The sequence below is a fragment of the Falco cherrug genome, chromosome 8, assembly GCF_023634085.1.
Source record: "Falco cherrug isolate bFalChe1 chromosome 8, bFalChe1.pri, whole genome shotgun sequence".
In the NCBI taxonomy this organism is placed as follows: domain Eukaryota; kingdom Metazoa; phylum Chordata; class Aves; order Falconiformes; family Falconidae; genus Falco; species Falco cherrug.
Genome location: NC_073704.1, coordinates 59,251,840 through 59,267,826, shown reverse-complemented (window position 1 = coordinate 59,267,826; position 15,987 = coordinate 59,251,840). Strand labels below are relative to the sequence as shown.

Below are 15,987 nucleotides of genomic sequence, written 5' to 3'. Positions count from 1 at the left end.
TGGGCGCAGGGGCTGCCTTGGGGTGCTCTGGGCGACATACGTGCCTCGTTGACCGCCGTGCACGTGTGTGAGGGAAAGCACGGGTTGCCCATTTCTGCAGGAGATGGTCTCACCTACCTGCATCCTTAGGCTTTTCTCTCGTTTATGAAACAAACCTTATTTTTCAGTCTTGAAATGGCCTCTCCCAGCGATTAGGAAATCTGGGAAGGGAATCGGCAGAGGGAGCCAGTTGGACGTTGGATGGCATGGACAGTGTCTGCCTGGCTGCCAGAGGCCAGCAAGGAGCTGCAGGACCCCAGCACAGACCATTGCTCCCGCTGGGCACGTCCCTGTGTAGGGAATTGCACCGAACATCACTCTTGGGACTATTGAAAATAACCGAGGGAGGCTGGATCTGTGCTTCCTCACCGGGATTTTGCAAGGCATTGCCCAAGCAACAGTCACCTGCCGTGAGCCAGCAGCGGCCCCGTGTCTCGGGGCTGCCGAGCCCTGGAGCACTCGGCCGGCTTCACGGAGAGCGGCCACGTCCCAGGCTCAGACCCCCAGCCCAGCACACCCACCCCTGCCTCACTCCTCGGCCGCAGGGAAAGCCGCAACCACATCACCAGTGGCATTTCCACCATTAGAGCGAAGCAAACAATCCCAGAAGCTCCATCCCACCCAGCCTGCTGGCTTTCTCGCCTTAAACCTATGGATTAAACCCAGGAGCCCACAGAGGGTTCACAGGAATTACTGGCAAGTAAGAGCTGCTTGTGGGGAAGGCGTGTGAAATCCTGCGGCCGTTAAAGAGTTGGAGAAATGACACGTTTTAGTGCACTGGCTGTTGGCTCTTTACTTTCAGATGTGCAAAACACTCCCACTGCTCGGGATATGTGGTGTGTCTGCAGCAGAAGAGAACAGAATAACATTAATAATTTCTCCAAGACAATTAATTAGACTCACTCCCAAGGATAAAGCTTAATCTGATTTCTGCTGTTACACTTTGTCTTCATAAAAGTCTGCAGAATTGAGTGAGCTTTATACCACTCACATGACAAAAACCTTGGGCTCTCCTGGAAAAAAATGAGGGGCTAAGTAAAACTGCCAGCACTTGCAGTTTTTCTATCAGACTTGCAAAGTTCCCTTTTACTCTTGAAGTCCTTCCCTCTTATCCCAGTTTTGGCTTTTATTCTGTTTTCAATAAGCAAGTTTTCAGCCTTGGTCCTTCTGCAGAGCAAAGTTTAAAATAGTTTAAAGTTTAAAAGTGTAAAGTTTAAAATACGCAGAGACTTGAAACCCCAGCAGCAAATAAACAGAGGGAAGATGTTTTTTTTAAGGTGATCCCATGATCTTTGAACAATTGATGTTGGCAACGTGGTAGAAATGAGGGCCTTCTGCAGAAAGCACTCCGATAGCAATCCATAGGTCCCGAGGGCATTAGAGAAATTAGAAAGAGAAAACATTTATTAGGTCTAGATATAAAAAATAATCCAGATTTATAGCTGATTTTATCTAGCACTCTAAAGAGCTTGGCTCTGGAGTTTGGCCCACCCATGAGCGGGGCCAGGCTCGGTCCTTCCCAGGCTGCTTTAAGCAAAGAGCACTTGCTGTTCTTCTCATAAAACAATGTAATTTCATTTTCTATGTGTTTTATAGGCTGCTGTGTTCAAACATCACCAGGGCTTGTTTCACTGCAGTACAAATGTTTCCAAATTCTCCTTAGCCACCAGAGATGAAGATCAATCACAACAGGGTGCTTACCTTCCATGTGTTGACATGATGCTTTAATTCAGGGCAAAAGCTACAAGTCAGGTTCTCAAAGCAAAGCTCACCCCAAGCAATTTGTGTAGGCTGCAAAAAGTGCCTTCCCACCTTGGAACACAAAACCCTTATGTATTTGCACAACACCGATTAGCGTGCTTGTGCTTTGTGCCTCCCCTCCACCTGTTTTCCCTATCTGTTCCTCTGTCTCAATGAAAAAAATGACCCACGGTTTTCTGCCCTTAAAAGTTTTACGTTGCACCAATGAGAAATGGTGCTGAGCCTATGTAAACACCTGACGTGGCAGAGGTAACCTTCAGGAAGACTCAACCTCAGCAATGAGACAGCAAAAAAAAAATAAAACCACCCCACTGCTCAGCTTTCCCTGCTGCCTGTGCTGTTGAGGAAGGAGGGTTTCTGCTTTGGAGACAGCGAACAGTGTTTTCGCTGGGCTGGCGGAGGAAGGAAGCTGGGGACCAGGCTGAGTCACCAGCGTCTGACCTGATGTGTCTGGAGCATCCCGCACCTCTCCAGAAGCCTCTGGAAGGTGTGCATGTCACTGCAGCAGTGCGTGGACTGTGGCACCCAGTCCAGCCCAGTGAGGACCTGCTGCTGCTGCTCTGTGCCGTCCCTCCATCACCGTACACTGTCCCACCAGGGCCGGGGGCCAAGCCCTCCCCTCCTCACCGGCATTGACGGGGCAGTGATGGGGGCCTCAGGCTGGAGTGGTGACTTGGGAAACAATGCCCTCTGGAAAATCATCAGCCTCTGCTGTCATTTGCAAGCAAAGACTGGACACCCCCCTGCCTTCATCCTGCCAGGACTTCACTGCCAACAGAAGTTTGGGCATAAGGAGTATTTCTGGTGATCGTGCCCTCGGAGCAAGAATCTCACCAAATATTTTTAAACACTTCCGAGCAGAAAGTGGGTGTAGAGAGAAATCAGAGCACCGCAGGGATGCTAATTGCTCCTTTTTGAGCCTTTCCTCTATAACTTTGAAATTTTAAACTCAAACAGCTTTTTTCCCATCCCCGTTGCTGTTTCTTCACTACATCCATCTGCAAAGCTGGCTGCTCAGCAGCTAGGGCTGACAAACCACTTTTTGGGCAGGGGTTGCTATGATCCTATGGGATTCCTAAGGAACCATAAGAAAACATCCACACAGCCAGTGCGTCATGCTGAGAATGCCAAAACCCAGATCCTCCAGCAAACGGAGTGAAAAACATCTCAAGTTAATATGTGTGGGAATCCGGCACAGCTTCTCACATGGCCTCTCCAGGGGGCCGAGGAGCATCCAGCGGCGCATCCCAGGGCTCAGGGCTATAGGAATCATGGCAGAGTGAGGTCTGGGGTCTGTGCCAGGGAAGGGCTCACTGGGAGGAAATCCCCGGCCTCGAGGAAGAGGAGGAGACAACAACTCACTGAGTCACCCCAGTCCTGTGACCGGTGAGGTAAGCTAACAGCAGGCTGGTGAAAGCCTTGTTTTCCTCATGTTTTGTAAAAGTGCGTGATGTCATGACCAGAAAGCTGAGCATGATTCAGCATGTTCCACCAGGAGAAGAGAAATTCCCTCTGGCTTTGGCCCCTTCTGTATTTGTCAACTGGATTAAAGGTCACATGGAAGAAAACTTAAGATTTCTGTTTTCAGTTCGGTGTGTCACCTGATAATTATAAATGCGTCAATTAATCTGGAGACACAACTGGCTTGAAAAGACCCAGCACCTTGAGGACAGACAACACACTGTGCCTCAAAAACCTGGGCAGTGATGGAAAGGGGAATAAGGGATTGGTCCTGTCTGGGACAGCAGCAACTCGGCACCTAAGGAATGAACATGCTGGGACTGGGTCCCAAAATACAAACCTCTCGCTCTGTAAATGAGACCAAAAGTGGCTATTGGAGTCCTCAGGAATAGGCCATGAGGTGGACATGCTGGAGGTGCTGCTTGGCAAAGCAGATTCAGCGTTGGCAGAGTGTCCTGTACCGCCTGCCCTGCTACCGCTGGTCCCTTTTCTGATTCTATGGAGAAAAAAAAAATAAAAAATTATGTCAAGTCAGCAACTTTCACCAACATTTTCAGAACTAAGGATATACATAGCAAAGAGGCAAAAGGGAAGGTGAGTGCAATATGCCTTTGGTGTGAGACCAAAGTTTTCAATATCTTGTGCTGTAAAAGCCGGTGAATCATTCCCTGTGCAGCATCATTCATGCTTAAACCTGAGTCTGCTTATGTTTAAACTTTAAGTCAGCACTTCACAGTGGAATATTTGCCACGTCATACCTAGAAATCGAAATTCCTAGAAAACTTCTGAAGTTAAAAAGGGCAACCCTTTCCATTGTAAATACTATTTTCCAGAAAAGTGTGGTGATTTCAAAATTGCCACACATATGCCAAAAGTGTATCTATACAGAAGGCTGAGTGTTAAACATACATACTTTAGGTCAAGAAATAAACTGCCCCCCATTGTGGAAATTAAAAATCACCCTTCTCTTGATTGCAGAAGATGATAAATCATGACAGTTTCTCCTAAGTTTTTATTATCTTAAACGAAGAAATATGTCACTGAGAGTCAGAGTGGTCAGGCCCTTGGGTGAGAGGAAATTAACACCAATGAGGAACGTAATAATCATTGATCCATCTTTATTTAATTAGGTTTGGACAGCACAGATGGTGTGTTCTGCCAGCTGGACTCTCCTGTGGCCAGATTAAGATGCCTGTCAACTGTATTTTATCTACAAAAAAATACTGCTGCCAACCGACTTGGAAAGCCCCCAGAACATCCTCCTTAATGTCAGTTGTGTTTATTTTTGTGTGTATCTTTATTTTTAGCCCCCCCCTTCCAAAACACTGGGTTCAGGGAAGAGCATTAGCTGAAGAGTTACTTATTCCAGCCACGCTGAGCATGCAAACCCCTGTGACGGGTACTGCCAGCCTGCTTGGCCATGCTGGCCCCAACGCAGAAGATGTGGGTGACGAGCAGGACTGGGGTGGCCAAGCGCCACATTAGCACATGCCCCAGCTAATGCTGGTGGCTACTGCCAGCAGTGACGGGGACCCGCTCAGCCCGGGGCTACCCCGTGGGTCTCGGAGGCCACGTGGCCACCCGGAGGGTAGTGATGCTGTGCCCACTGCCCGCTGCCCGGGCACGTCCGGTGCTTCTGCGCTCAGCAAGGCCCTGCGCCCCCAAACTGCCGCACGGCCGCGCAGGGCTGAGCACACGCGGGCACGTCCCAAGTGTTCGCGCGTTCCTTCGGCTGCGGGAAGCGCCCGCTTCAGCACTCACCCCGCTGCGCTGCACGCAACGCACCGAACGCGGCCCGCGGCGCGCCCAGAGGGGGCGGAGCCTCTGTCACGGGGGCGTGGCCTGGTGCGCGGAGGGCGGTGGTAGGGGCACGGCCTGTCCCCCCGGGGGCGTGGCGAGCGCCGTGCCCCGCCCCCCGCGGCGCTATAAGGCGGCGGCGTAGCCCCGTGTGCCGCTCGGCCCCCGCCGGCAATTCCTGCTGCGCCACAGGCATGGCGGCGCTGACGGTGAAAGCCTACCTGCTGGGCAAGGAGGAGGCGGCCCGCGAGATCCGCCGCTTCTCCCTGCCGCCGCCCGCCCGCTACCAGGCCATCCACGACCGCGTCGCCGAGCTCTTCCAGGGGCTGCTGCGGGCCGGGCCGCCGCCCGCTTTCCGCATGCACTACAAGGGTGAGCAGCGGGACGGGGGGGTGTCCTCTGCGCACCGGGCCGGCCACGCACCGGCAGCGGGTCCGGACCTGAGATCGGCCTCCCTGGGGGTGGGAGGGCCTCGGGGCGCGGGGTATCCCCGCAGCCCCCCGCGGGATCGGCCTCCCTGGGGGTGGGAGGGCCTCGGGGCGCGGGGTATCCCCGCAGCCCCCCGCGGGATCGGCCTCCCTGGGGGTGGGAGGGCCTCGGGGCGCGGGGTATCCCCGCAGCCCCCCGCGGGATCGGCCTCCCTGGGGGTGGGAGGGCCTCGGGGCGCGGGGTATCCCCGCAGCCCCCCGCGGGATCGGCCTCCCTGGGGGTGGGAGGGCCTCGGGGCGCGGGGTATCCCCGCAGCCCCCCGCGGGATCGGCCTCCCTGGGGGTGGGAGGGCCTCGGGGCGCGGGGTATCCCCGCAGCCCCCCGCGGGATCGGCCTCCCTGGGGGTGGGAGGGCCTCGGGGCGCGGGGTATCCCCGCAGCCCCCCGCGGGATCGGCCTCCCTGGGGGTGGGAGGGCCTCGGGGCGCGGGGTATCCCCGCAGCCCCCCGCGGGATCGGCCTCCCTGGGGGTGGGAGGGCCTCGGGGCGCGGGGTATCCCCGCAGCCCCCCGCGGGATCGGCCTCCCTGGGGGTGGGAGGGCCTCGGGGCGCGGGGTATCCCCGCAGCCCCCCCACAGGCTCCCCCCCTACTCCGCCAGGCACCTCCCGTGATGCCTGACCAGGCACCTAATCCTGCACTTGGCCCTTTCTAGATGAAGACGGCGACCTGATCGCGTTTTCCACCGACGAGGAGCTGGAGATGGCGATGCCTTACGTGCAGGATGGCGTCTTTCGTGTTTACATCAAAGGTAACCCGTGCAGCTCCGGAGGGCGGCTGCAGGTCTCTGGCTTCACGCTGCTGGCTGGCAGCGCTCCGAAAATGGGAGCAGCAAGGTCCAGCTCTTGTCCTTGTCCTCGAGGGCCTGGCATAACCTGTAACATTCTGGGGGGAGGTGAAATAAAGGGCAGGGTAATACGCCAGAATATGAATCCGCCCTGCTGAGGTGGGGTAAACAGATCACAAGTTTCCTCCTAGCTCTGTCAGCTCAGCTGGCCCAGTGCGAGCCACTGTTGTCATCCTGGCTCCCTGGAAACGGTGGCCTGGCACGAGTGTCTTTAATAGTCACAATGCATTAGGAAGCCTTAATTCCGGCTTATTCAGTGCATAGTTGCTACCTCGTCCATTCTGTTCACGTAAATACCTGCAAAGCTTTATCTGCAGCCCATCTAATGAGTCACACCAGCCAGCGGCTGTTGTCCCTGTTCTCATGTGTTATGTCTCCTGGCATTTCTTCCTAACTGCCTCTCCAGAAACATTTTGTTCCTGCAGTGCTTAGGAAGGTAGGATAAGAAGCCAAAGGGGGTAGCGCAGCACTAATCTAAAATAAACATGCTGGGGGAGTGTTACAGATCAGGCATGCTCAGTTTGAGGAGCAGGTATCTTTGCAAAACCCCTTTGCACTTGGTTTAAGTTCTCTTACATGCCCCTGGCTTGCATTTGGCAGCCAGTGTAAAAATAAACTGACCTAGTAAGTCAATACTGCTCTGACAAGGGCTGTTTGTGCTTCCTCCTGTGCCTGATTTCCAGCCTTTAAATAGTAACCTCATTCTTGATGCAAAGTTTCCTTTCCTTAATACAGAGAAGAAGGAGTGCCGGCGGGAACATCGTGCGCAATGCAGCCAGGAGCCTTCCCGTGAGATGGTGCACCCCAATGTGATCTGTGATGGCTGTGACGGACCGGTGGTGGGTGCCAGGTTCAAGTGCACTGTCTGTCCAAACTATGACTTGTGCAGCACCTGTGAGGGTAAAGGTATCCACAAGGAGCACAACATGGTGATGTTTCAGAGTCCATTGCTAAATCCTTTTGAGGTGAGCAAAATCCATGGAGGGGAACTAACAAATGGGGTATTCCTCAAATTTAAGTCATGAGTTTGTTACTGTGTGAAGAGTCACATGAATGTTACCCTTTACAGTGGCTTCCCCGAGGACGCTGGCTCCGTAAAATGCGGCATGGTGTTCCACCTTTCCCATGGATGCACTGCTGGGGATATCCTGGCCCGGCAGGTCCATGCCAAAACTCTGAACAAGCCCAAGCCAGTGCTGCAGCCTCCAGTACACCTGCTGCAGAAGGTAAGAGGAGATGCCCTAGTAAACAAAGTGGTGGTGGAGCCAGGCTAGCTAAGGATCTGCAGCATAGGGTAGAATCTGGGTGGAAAAAGTCAACATAGGAATGAATCTAACTTGCTTGAAATAATTAGCAGCTTTCAGCACAGAGTGGGATTATTTTAAGGCATGCTTGGGCCCATGCAGTCAGTGAGGATGCAGAGAGAAAGTATCTGGAACCAAACCAAGCTGAGCTGTTAGGTCAAGCATGGCACTACTCTACTCCAGATCTGCCTTTCAGCATGGCTAATGAGCCTTAACAATGCTAATGCCACTGGTTTTCTGTTCCAGGGGTAGCTCAGAGTTAGTTTTTGTCTCTGTACTGCCTTTGTTGTGCAGTGTATCTGAGTGACAGGAAACGAGCACCAGGATCTCCTTGGGGATACACTCTGTAGGTGCTCCTTCCTTCTGAGCTTCCATGTGTGCTAACAGAAATTGTTTTTCTAGAAGCTTCTACTAACAGCCACCCTCAGGACCCCAATGTCACCTTCTTAAAGAATGTTGGGGAGAGTGTTGCAGCTTTTCTGAGCCCCCTGGGTAAGTGACTTAGTTTGTTATCCCAATCCCTGAGACTGGCTTAAAGATCCTTCTAACAGGAGCAGCAATCGGCTGTTGTGACCGATACTGGAACTACCTCATGCCGCTAAGCCTTGAAGGCTTAATTTATTCCTGGTACTAATAATGCTGAGGCTTAGAACAGCCACTTGGTACCTTTTCAGGGCCCTGCTTTGGGAGGAAATGAGGAAAGATTTCATTAACATGTCACCACTGCAACACTAACTTTAAGTTGGTAGTGACTTAGGATTTTGCCTGGCTTATATGGACATGGGTAACTTCTGCCCTGACCCTCTAAAAGTATGTCTCGTCAGCCTAGAGGAAGAGGACTATTTGGTGCTTAACTATTCTTTGTTTAAAGAATGCTTTGCTTTTTAATTCCTGCGTGTTACCTGGCAAACTGTAGGATTACAGAAATCTTACAATGTTCAGACAAGCATTGATTCATGCTCATTGAGGACTGTGCTTTGGAAATTTCTAAGACTTCCTCCATCTCAAATGCCATTCTAGGTATTGAAGTTGATATTGATGTGGAACATGGAGGACAGAGAAGCAAAGTGACTCCTGCTTCTCCCAGTCAGGAGAACAATGCTGAGTCAAGCAGCGGTACTTTTGACCGGAATGTTCAGACCAAACCAGATTGGAATAACACTGATTCTGCTACAGAAGTAAATACTGTTGCAGAGCAGATGCAAGACATGGTGATAGATCCTGTGCCTACACAAATGGAAGATGGCAGCTTCCAGTCCCAGGTACAAAAATTATGATGCTAATTTAATGATGCTTGCTGAGGCATTACTAAAAAGGAAAGTAATAAAATTTAGTACATATTGTGGGACTGAGTATTAAGATCTCAGCAGATTGTGATACACAGTATGTTTGCTTTACATGTTTGCAGCAAAGGTATGGGACTTCTTGTGGGTGTAACCCTGTATTAAAGGCAGATAGTAGGAGCATGCATCCTGCCTGGAAAGCACTGCAGCACCTGGACCTTTTTTCTTTCCATTTCAGGAACACAGTGAGTCTAGCAGCTCATCAGGGGGTGATGAGGACTGGACCCACTTATCTTCCAAAGAAGTGGATCCTTCCACAGGTGAATTACAGTCTTTGCAGATGCCAGAGACGGAGGGTCCCAGCTCCTTGGATGTATCTCAGGATCCTCCCCAGCCAGGACCTACAGGACTGCGAGAAGCTGCACTCTACCCACATCTCCCACCAGGTATGAGAATGTGTCCGGGTTTTGTAGCTGAGAGTGATTTTTCACTGCAGAGCTGCCAATGTGGCTGACATAAGTAGTCCTGCTTTTAGAAATGGTAGAAACCAAGGTCACATAAGTTACAGCTAAACTTGTCTGTGACTTTGGTAGCAGGTATGGCAGCTCTTGCACCCTGTTAGAGGCAGCCAGGTGGTTCTCTTGAATGTAGGCAGCTAAGTTTTAACAAGACTTCAGACATTAGACTAATATCCCATTTGAGCAGCATGAAAAAAGATGGTATACTAAATCATGTCCTTGCTGCATACTCTTGAGGAGAGCCTCTTGTAATGCAGGATGCAAACTAACACATCCTGTGGCTTTAAGATGGCATTTTTGTGGTGGGAGGCAGTAACACTATACAAGGCCACTTAACTAAGATAAACAGCAGAGTCCTACAGCAAGGCCAGCAAGTCTGACTCAGCAGTTTTCTTAGCTGGTTATGTCTCTTTTATCTCAGACATCTGCCCTCCTGACAAAGGAGAGTGTGTCTTCCAGCATTCAATCAGCTATGCTAGATTTACTAGAAGTAGTGCCAGCCTACCTACTGTGTGGTATTACAGCCTTGGCTGGTTTGCCAATTACATGAAATATTTAAACTGTTCTTCTCTTAACAGAGGCAGACCCTCGCCTCATTGAATCTCTGTCCCAGATGCTGTCTATGGGCTTCTCTGATGAGGGGGGATGGCTCACTCGACTCCTGCAGACAAAGAACTGTGACATAGGGGCAGCACTAGATGCCATCCAGTATTCCAAGCAGCCACCTCACGTGTAGTAGTCTGTGTAACAAAAAGCACTTTCCTTCTAACTGAAAGCAGACAATACAGTACAACTCACTCGGCGGTTCATCTTTCTTCCTGCTAAGGGTTTGTGTCTCATGTTTCTAAGTGCTTGTAGAACAGAGGAAAAATAAATACTACTTCATGTGCTGAGCGTGTGTGGGTGTTAAAGTATCACAGCTGTATTACCTGGTTTAATGTAGCCTAGTTAAAAGACTAGAGGGACTAGGCTAAGAGTCTGTGATTTTTACCAAGTGCTCCCTGTGCAAGGAGGCAGTCTAGGACTGCAGGCCTGCCTTTTAGCACATACTGTGCTATACCCTTAGGGCTACAGTTCTGAGGAGAAATGAAATGCTTTGCTGGCTCTGAAGCCTGTTCTAGAAGAAAGGATTGCTATGGGAGATTGAAACAAAGCATAGTAGAGGGGGCTGTAGTTTCTAATGGGGAGGTAATCACAGAATTGTATTGGCCAGGAATCCTATCTGATAAGGTTGCTAAACAAAACTGCATAACCCTCATGCTTGCCCACTGCATCAGTCTCTTCCACTCTCAAACACAGCCATAAAACAAACAGCTTTAATAGTACAGTTCTGTAAGGCTTCAAATAAAGCTAACTTGAGTTCAAATACAGTGACAGACAAGCAAGCAACACCAGAGAGGCCTGAACTCAGAGATCATCATCAAACTCCTCCCCTGTGCAGAAGAGTCGTTCAGAAGAAATATTGCTAGGCCTTGGCCCAGCATTACAGTTAGTAAGGGTGTTTGCCTTTGCCTTGCTCATGCTATCCAAGCAGCACCCTCCTGCAGTGGTTACACCACCAGATCCTGCCCCTATCAAATAGCTTTGAGGTGCTTTCAACAACACATCCTCCTTAATTGAGCAACTGGCACTGGGGACCATGGTGCCAGGCAATTCTGAGGCAAGCCGCCCAGTACCAACAACACACTCTGCAAATTCAAAACCTGTACCTTGACATCGAGTTCTTCCAGCCTGTTCTGAGCACTTACTGGGCATACCAGCAGCCGCTGCACTGGTGCTGCGTAGTCCCAACCTTCCACTGCCCTCCTGTGGTGACAAGGTGACCCTGGCAGCATTTCCACTACAGTTGTCAGAACATGTGAGAAATTTTTCCCACTTTGAGGGCTTGTTACAAGCAGCTGGGGTTTGTGTATTCTCCTCAGGCACTACAGACTTGCAGACAACAGGAACCATCCTGTCTCCAGAAACGGCATCTCCATGATCTGGATCTGGCACTGCCACTAAACATTTCTTGCGCTGAAAGAAGAAAGAGAGATTGGTTATAAATCCAGCACACACAGCCAAGAAGCAGGCAAAAAAGGAGCATTCGGGTCCTTCAGATGCACCCAAATTCTCACCAGGCCTCCAAGGCAGAGCTGAGGCTCGTGCTGGGTGGGCCTGCGAAGACTCAGGCCAACCTCACCACCACTGCAGATAATCACAGTAACCTTAACGACTGCAGCAGGTGCCACTGCTCAGTAAGGCAAGGCAGCATAGATTGCAGCTGTGCTGATAGAGGAATCCGGCTCAACCAGTCTGTCTACACAAGGTGGCATTGTCTTTGACTAAAGCCTTTCAGAGACAAAACTCCTGACACAATTTTCTTCTCCTCCCCAGGCATTCAAATAGAAGAGCAGAGAAAGACTCATAAAAATTCAAAATTATGATGACACAAAAGAGCAGTGTTCCCTTGACCTTTGTTTTACTGGTAGGAAGCATTTTCTACAATTGAAATACCTCAGCAGTTTTAACTTTTTTGGCTTGGTAGGCAAGATGGAAAACTCCATTTTCTTCTACATACTCTGCAACATCACTGGAGAGGAAGCTCTTCTGGTGTTTCCTGGTCAAGAAAACCATTCACAAAGAGGACAGATGAGCTCCACTGTGGATTTTTTTCACAAATCACCAGAAGTGTTCATAAAATGCATGGCTCTAGCAATAAGAGGAGTTTTAGTCCCTAATACCAAATCCCTGCTCAGCTATTTATTTTTTTAAAAGAGAGAGAAAAAAGAAATATGTAAATATCTGTAGTGAAAAACAAGAAAGAATTTAGAATTTGAAAACAGAGAATGTTAGTTAATCCTTACAGTTAACAAAACATGGCCTTGGCAGAAGGAATAGACACCATAAATATGTCAAGCTGGGACACAACAAGATAAGCTCAAGGAGAACCAAATGGTTAATGAGACCAAACAGAAAATTACTGGAACTGTGCGTGCACTATCCTAATTAGCATACTAAAAATCCACACTCGAGCAAAGAAAGCCCCCTCCTCACAGAACATGGGCGGTGAAAACCAAGAATGCTGTATCTTTAAAAGGAGCCAAGCCTCGTAAGAACCAATGAGAATTAACTGACTAAATGTAATTATGAACAGTTTTTTGATGTGTATAAAACAGTTTACTATGTGTTAAGAGGTGTGCTAGCTGTGTGGGTTTACCACCTAGCACCCATCTCTGTGCAGACATGCAATGAACAAATACCTCGGCTCTGTGTGTGGTTCTGCTCTTGCACAACCAGGCAAAGAACCCAGATGTGGGGTAACAAACTCAGGTCTACGCTGCAACCTGTACTTTGTTCAGCTATCAGAAGTGAGCCACCTCCCACACCTCCAAACCAAATGTCACCACCTGGGGGCAAGAATTACCAAAAAAAATCTCAACCAAAAAAACTTTCGTACCTTTGTTCCTCCACTGTGTTCTTCCGGGAACAGAACTGTTGCCTTTCTCTATCTGCCTCCTCCTCCCCATCTTCCTGATCTTCACTGTTCTTGTCCAGATATTTACTCCAGCGACTGACCTGTGCCCTTCCCTCCTACAACACAGGAGAATTACTGAAAACAGCAAAATACAGGGCTCTCATTTTTGGAATTGTTAAGCATGTGCTGAATGCCTCAAATCACAAGTTTAGGCCATGTTCCCAGGCTCAGTATCCTGGTGGAGCAGAGAGTTTCTGTATACATCTCAGTCTCTCTTTGCTGCAGCTGCTCTGATTATATACACTAGTTCAGCTGTCTGAACCCAGATAAAGGGATCACTGATTTCGCTTGGATTCACCTAGGTCAGTATGGGTTGGTATTTACCTCAGCTTTGTAGGTATCTTACCTGCTGGACTGAACTGCCTTCATGTTCTGCTGCTATATTTTTGCTGTCATTTACAGATTCTTCTATGCACCTAGAATAGAGGTTTAAATTAATGTTTCTAGAATACAATTCTGCTGATTTGTGATCTTCAAATCACCTAGTCACAGGACAAGGGACTGGACAGAAAGCATGGATAGGAACACTGGATAGCAGGCATGTCAGAAAAACAAAGGTTCTGTAGAAAAGCAGAGGTCAAATGAAAGATTTGCAAGATATATTGCCCAAATACTTGAAAAAAAAATCTAGTTAGAGGGTAGCCTTCCTTCTTTCTATACAAATAGAGTAGCAAGTTTGATCTAAAGCTGTTAATCATGCAAGACAAATTCTAATTGATCATAACAAGGGATATAACAGCATGTCTTTGGGGCAGCAGCTTAAACCCACTAAGTATATCCCGAACAACTGAAGGAAAAGGGAAGTTATTCCACCACGTTTTGAGAACAGAAATAGTAACCCTTTTTGACGAAGTGAACAACAGTGGCTGTTCTTCACAAAGCTTAACCCTGAAGTACTACACAACTATGTTATCTAACTAGATATGTTGACCAGATAGATGACTGATTTCTGAAAACAACCTTGAGTAAAAAGGAAGCTGGACTAGTTCAAGACCAGTTCAAGACCAGGCGATTTGTAAACAGATTCAAGAAGGAAATAAACAGGAAAGCGCTACTCAGATTTTCCAGCAGGAATTACATCCAAGTGTTTGCACTAAACAAGTCTTTTTATCAATAGCAGCAGTGATTACTCAACAGATTCAACAGTCTGAAACCCCCAAGTGCCAAAAGTTAAGTAGCAACAGCTTAGAGTGGAGGATGTTTTCTCTCCAAGGATGTACCTCTGCACTGCTTGTCAGTCCGTAAGATGGACATCACAGTCAGCTCATCAAACAGCAAATAAGAAAGACCATTAAAAAAAAGCACAACCAAAACAAAACCCAAACCCTTTTGCCTATCTTTTAACGGGTAAAGGCCTGACCAACCCACACTATTGATAACTAAACTTACCTGAAAAAATTCCTTGTCAAAAGAAACGTGTCAAGACACTAAACCCAACAAAGAGCTTGTTCCTAAGAGGTGACCACAAAACTGGCATGTGTCATGGCTTTACAGGACAGAACACCCTCCATGAGCTCAAATTAGGCAACAGGCTGAAGATGCACATCAACTGCAGCACATCAAAAGAAACAAGCAGATAAAGATTAAACACTCTACCGAGATGTCCACCTGACTGCTTCCTCCGCCTCTCCCTGCAGCAAGTTTAATTTCTGGACATGGTGCCTACAGTCCAGGCCAGATCCTTGGCCGTAAATCTGCAAAAAATTAATTAAAAAAAAGCTTCGGGAGCAGCCAGAAGGAAACGGCGCAAGGTGAGGCTCCCCCAGGTAATAGCGACACACGGCTGAGAGCGGGTGGTGTGCTGGGCAGGGCTCCCCAGTGCCACCCCACAGGGCTCCCCGCCACCGCGCTGGGCTCCCCAGTGCCACCCCACAGGGCTCCCCAGCACCGCTCTGGGCTCCCCAGTGCCACCGCGCTGGGCTCCCCACAGGCCCGGCCCAGCCTCTCACCTTCTGCACCGCCTGCCGCTGGCCGCACACGCTGCAGCTCCACTTCCCGCTCCGCTTGGCCTAGGAGGGCGCAGAGGGGGTCAGTGGCAGCCCGCCCCCCGCTCCCGCCCCCCGCCCCGGCCCGCACCCACCTGCTGCACCTGGAAGAGACGGCAGGAGCAGCACCGCAGCACCCAGAACTGCGGCGCCATCCCGCCGCCCGCCCTCGCCATGGCAACGCGCGCTTCCGGCCACGTGACCGCCGCGACCAGCGAGTCGCCCGCTCTGCCCCCCAGTCGGCCCAGCGCCCCCTGGCGGCACAGCCTCCCCACAGCCCCCGCCGCTCCTTCTGTAAAGCCGGACAGCCGCCGCGGTCCTCCCACCGGCGGGATCACCGCAGCACCAACGGGTGCGAGGGGAGCTGGGGGGCGTGGGGGGGCTGCAAAGGTAACCCCCTGCCGCGGGGCAGCGTGTGTGCACTGAAGCGGCATCGGCCTCTGCCACACTGAAAGTAAATACAGAGAAGAATAATTAAAAAAAAATTAAAAAAAAAAAGGAGAGAAAAAAAACTGAAAAAAGATGGAAAAAAGAAAAATAAGAAGGAAGAAAAAACAGTAAGAAAGAAAAGGAAAAAGAAAAGGAGGAAGGGAAAAGAAAAGGAGGAAGGGAAAAGAAAAGGAGGAAGGGAAAAGAAAAGGAGGAAGGGAAAAGAAAAGGAGGAAGGGAAAAGAAAAGGAGGAAGGGAAAAGAAAAGGAGGAAGGGAAAAGAAAAGGAGGAAGGGAAAAGAAAAGGAGGAAGGGAAAAGAAAAGGAGGAAGGGAAAAGAAAAGGAGGAAGGGAAAAGAAAAGGAGGAAGGGAAAAGAAAAGGAGGAAGGGAAAAGAAAAGGAGGAAGGGAAAAGAAAAGGAGGAAGGGAAAAGAAAAGGAGGAAGGGAAAAGAAAAGGAGGAAGGGAAAAGAAAAGGAGGAAGGGAAAAGAAAAGGAGGAAGGGAAAAGAAAAGGAGGAAGGGAAAAGAAAAGGAGGAAGGGAAAAGAAAAGGAGGAAGG

At 49.7% G+C, this 15,987-nt stretch overlaps 2 protein-coding genes across 6 annotated transcripts; one reads left to right on the top strand and one right to left on the bottom strand.

Moving 5' to 3' along the window:
• Positions 1–5,187: 5,187 nt before the first annotated feature.
• SQSTM1 (sequestosome 1) lies at positions 5,188–10,388 on the top strand. 3 transcript variants are annotated; one of them, XM_055717819.1, is made up of 8 exons: positions 5,188–5,430; positions 6,199–6,294; positions 7,126–7,355; positions 7,460–7,616; positions 8,100–8,186; positions 8,715–8,956; positions 9,216–9,423; positions 10,074–10,388. In XM_055717819.1, exons 1-8 carry the CDS (start codon positions 5,253–5,255, stop codon positions 10,229–10,231), a joined length of 1,356 nt encoding a protein of 451 aa, XP_055573794.1. In that variant the 5' UTR covers positions 5,188–5,252; the 3' UTR covers positions 10,232–10,388. The 3 variants fall into 3 exon arrangements, with proteins under 3 accessions (XP_055573794.1, XP_055573795.1, XP_055573792.1); XM_055717817.1 differs by having other exon boundaries at positions 5,189–5,430; positions 8,097–8,186; XM_055717820.1 differs by lacking the exon at positions 8,100–8,186.
• Positions 10,389–10,430: 42 nt separating this feature from the next.
• Positions 10,431–15,975, bottom strand: MRNIP (MRN complex interacting protein). Of its 3 annotated transcripts, none has more exons than XM_055717814.1 (7): positions 15,093–15,975; positions 14,962–15,021; positions 14,609–14,706; positions 13,359–13,428; positions 12,935–13,068; positions 11,992–12,094; positions 10,431–11,511 (listed from the first exon to the last, which is right to left on the bottom strand). In XM_055717814.1, exons 1-7 carry the CDS (start codon positions 15,429–15,431, stop codon positions 10,903–10,905), a joined length of 1,413 nt encoding a protein of 470 aa, XP_055573789.1. In that variant the 5' UTR covers positions 15,432–15,975; the 3' UTR covers positions 10,431–10,902. The 3 variants fall into 3 exon arrangements, with proteins under 3 accessions (XP_055573789.1, XP_055573790.1, XP_055573791.1); XM_055717815.1 differs by having other exon boundaries at positions 15,102–15,975; XM_055717816.1 differs by lacking the exon at positions 14,962–15,021.
• Between the last annotated feature and the right edge of the window lie 12 nt (positions 15,976–15,987).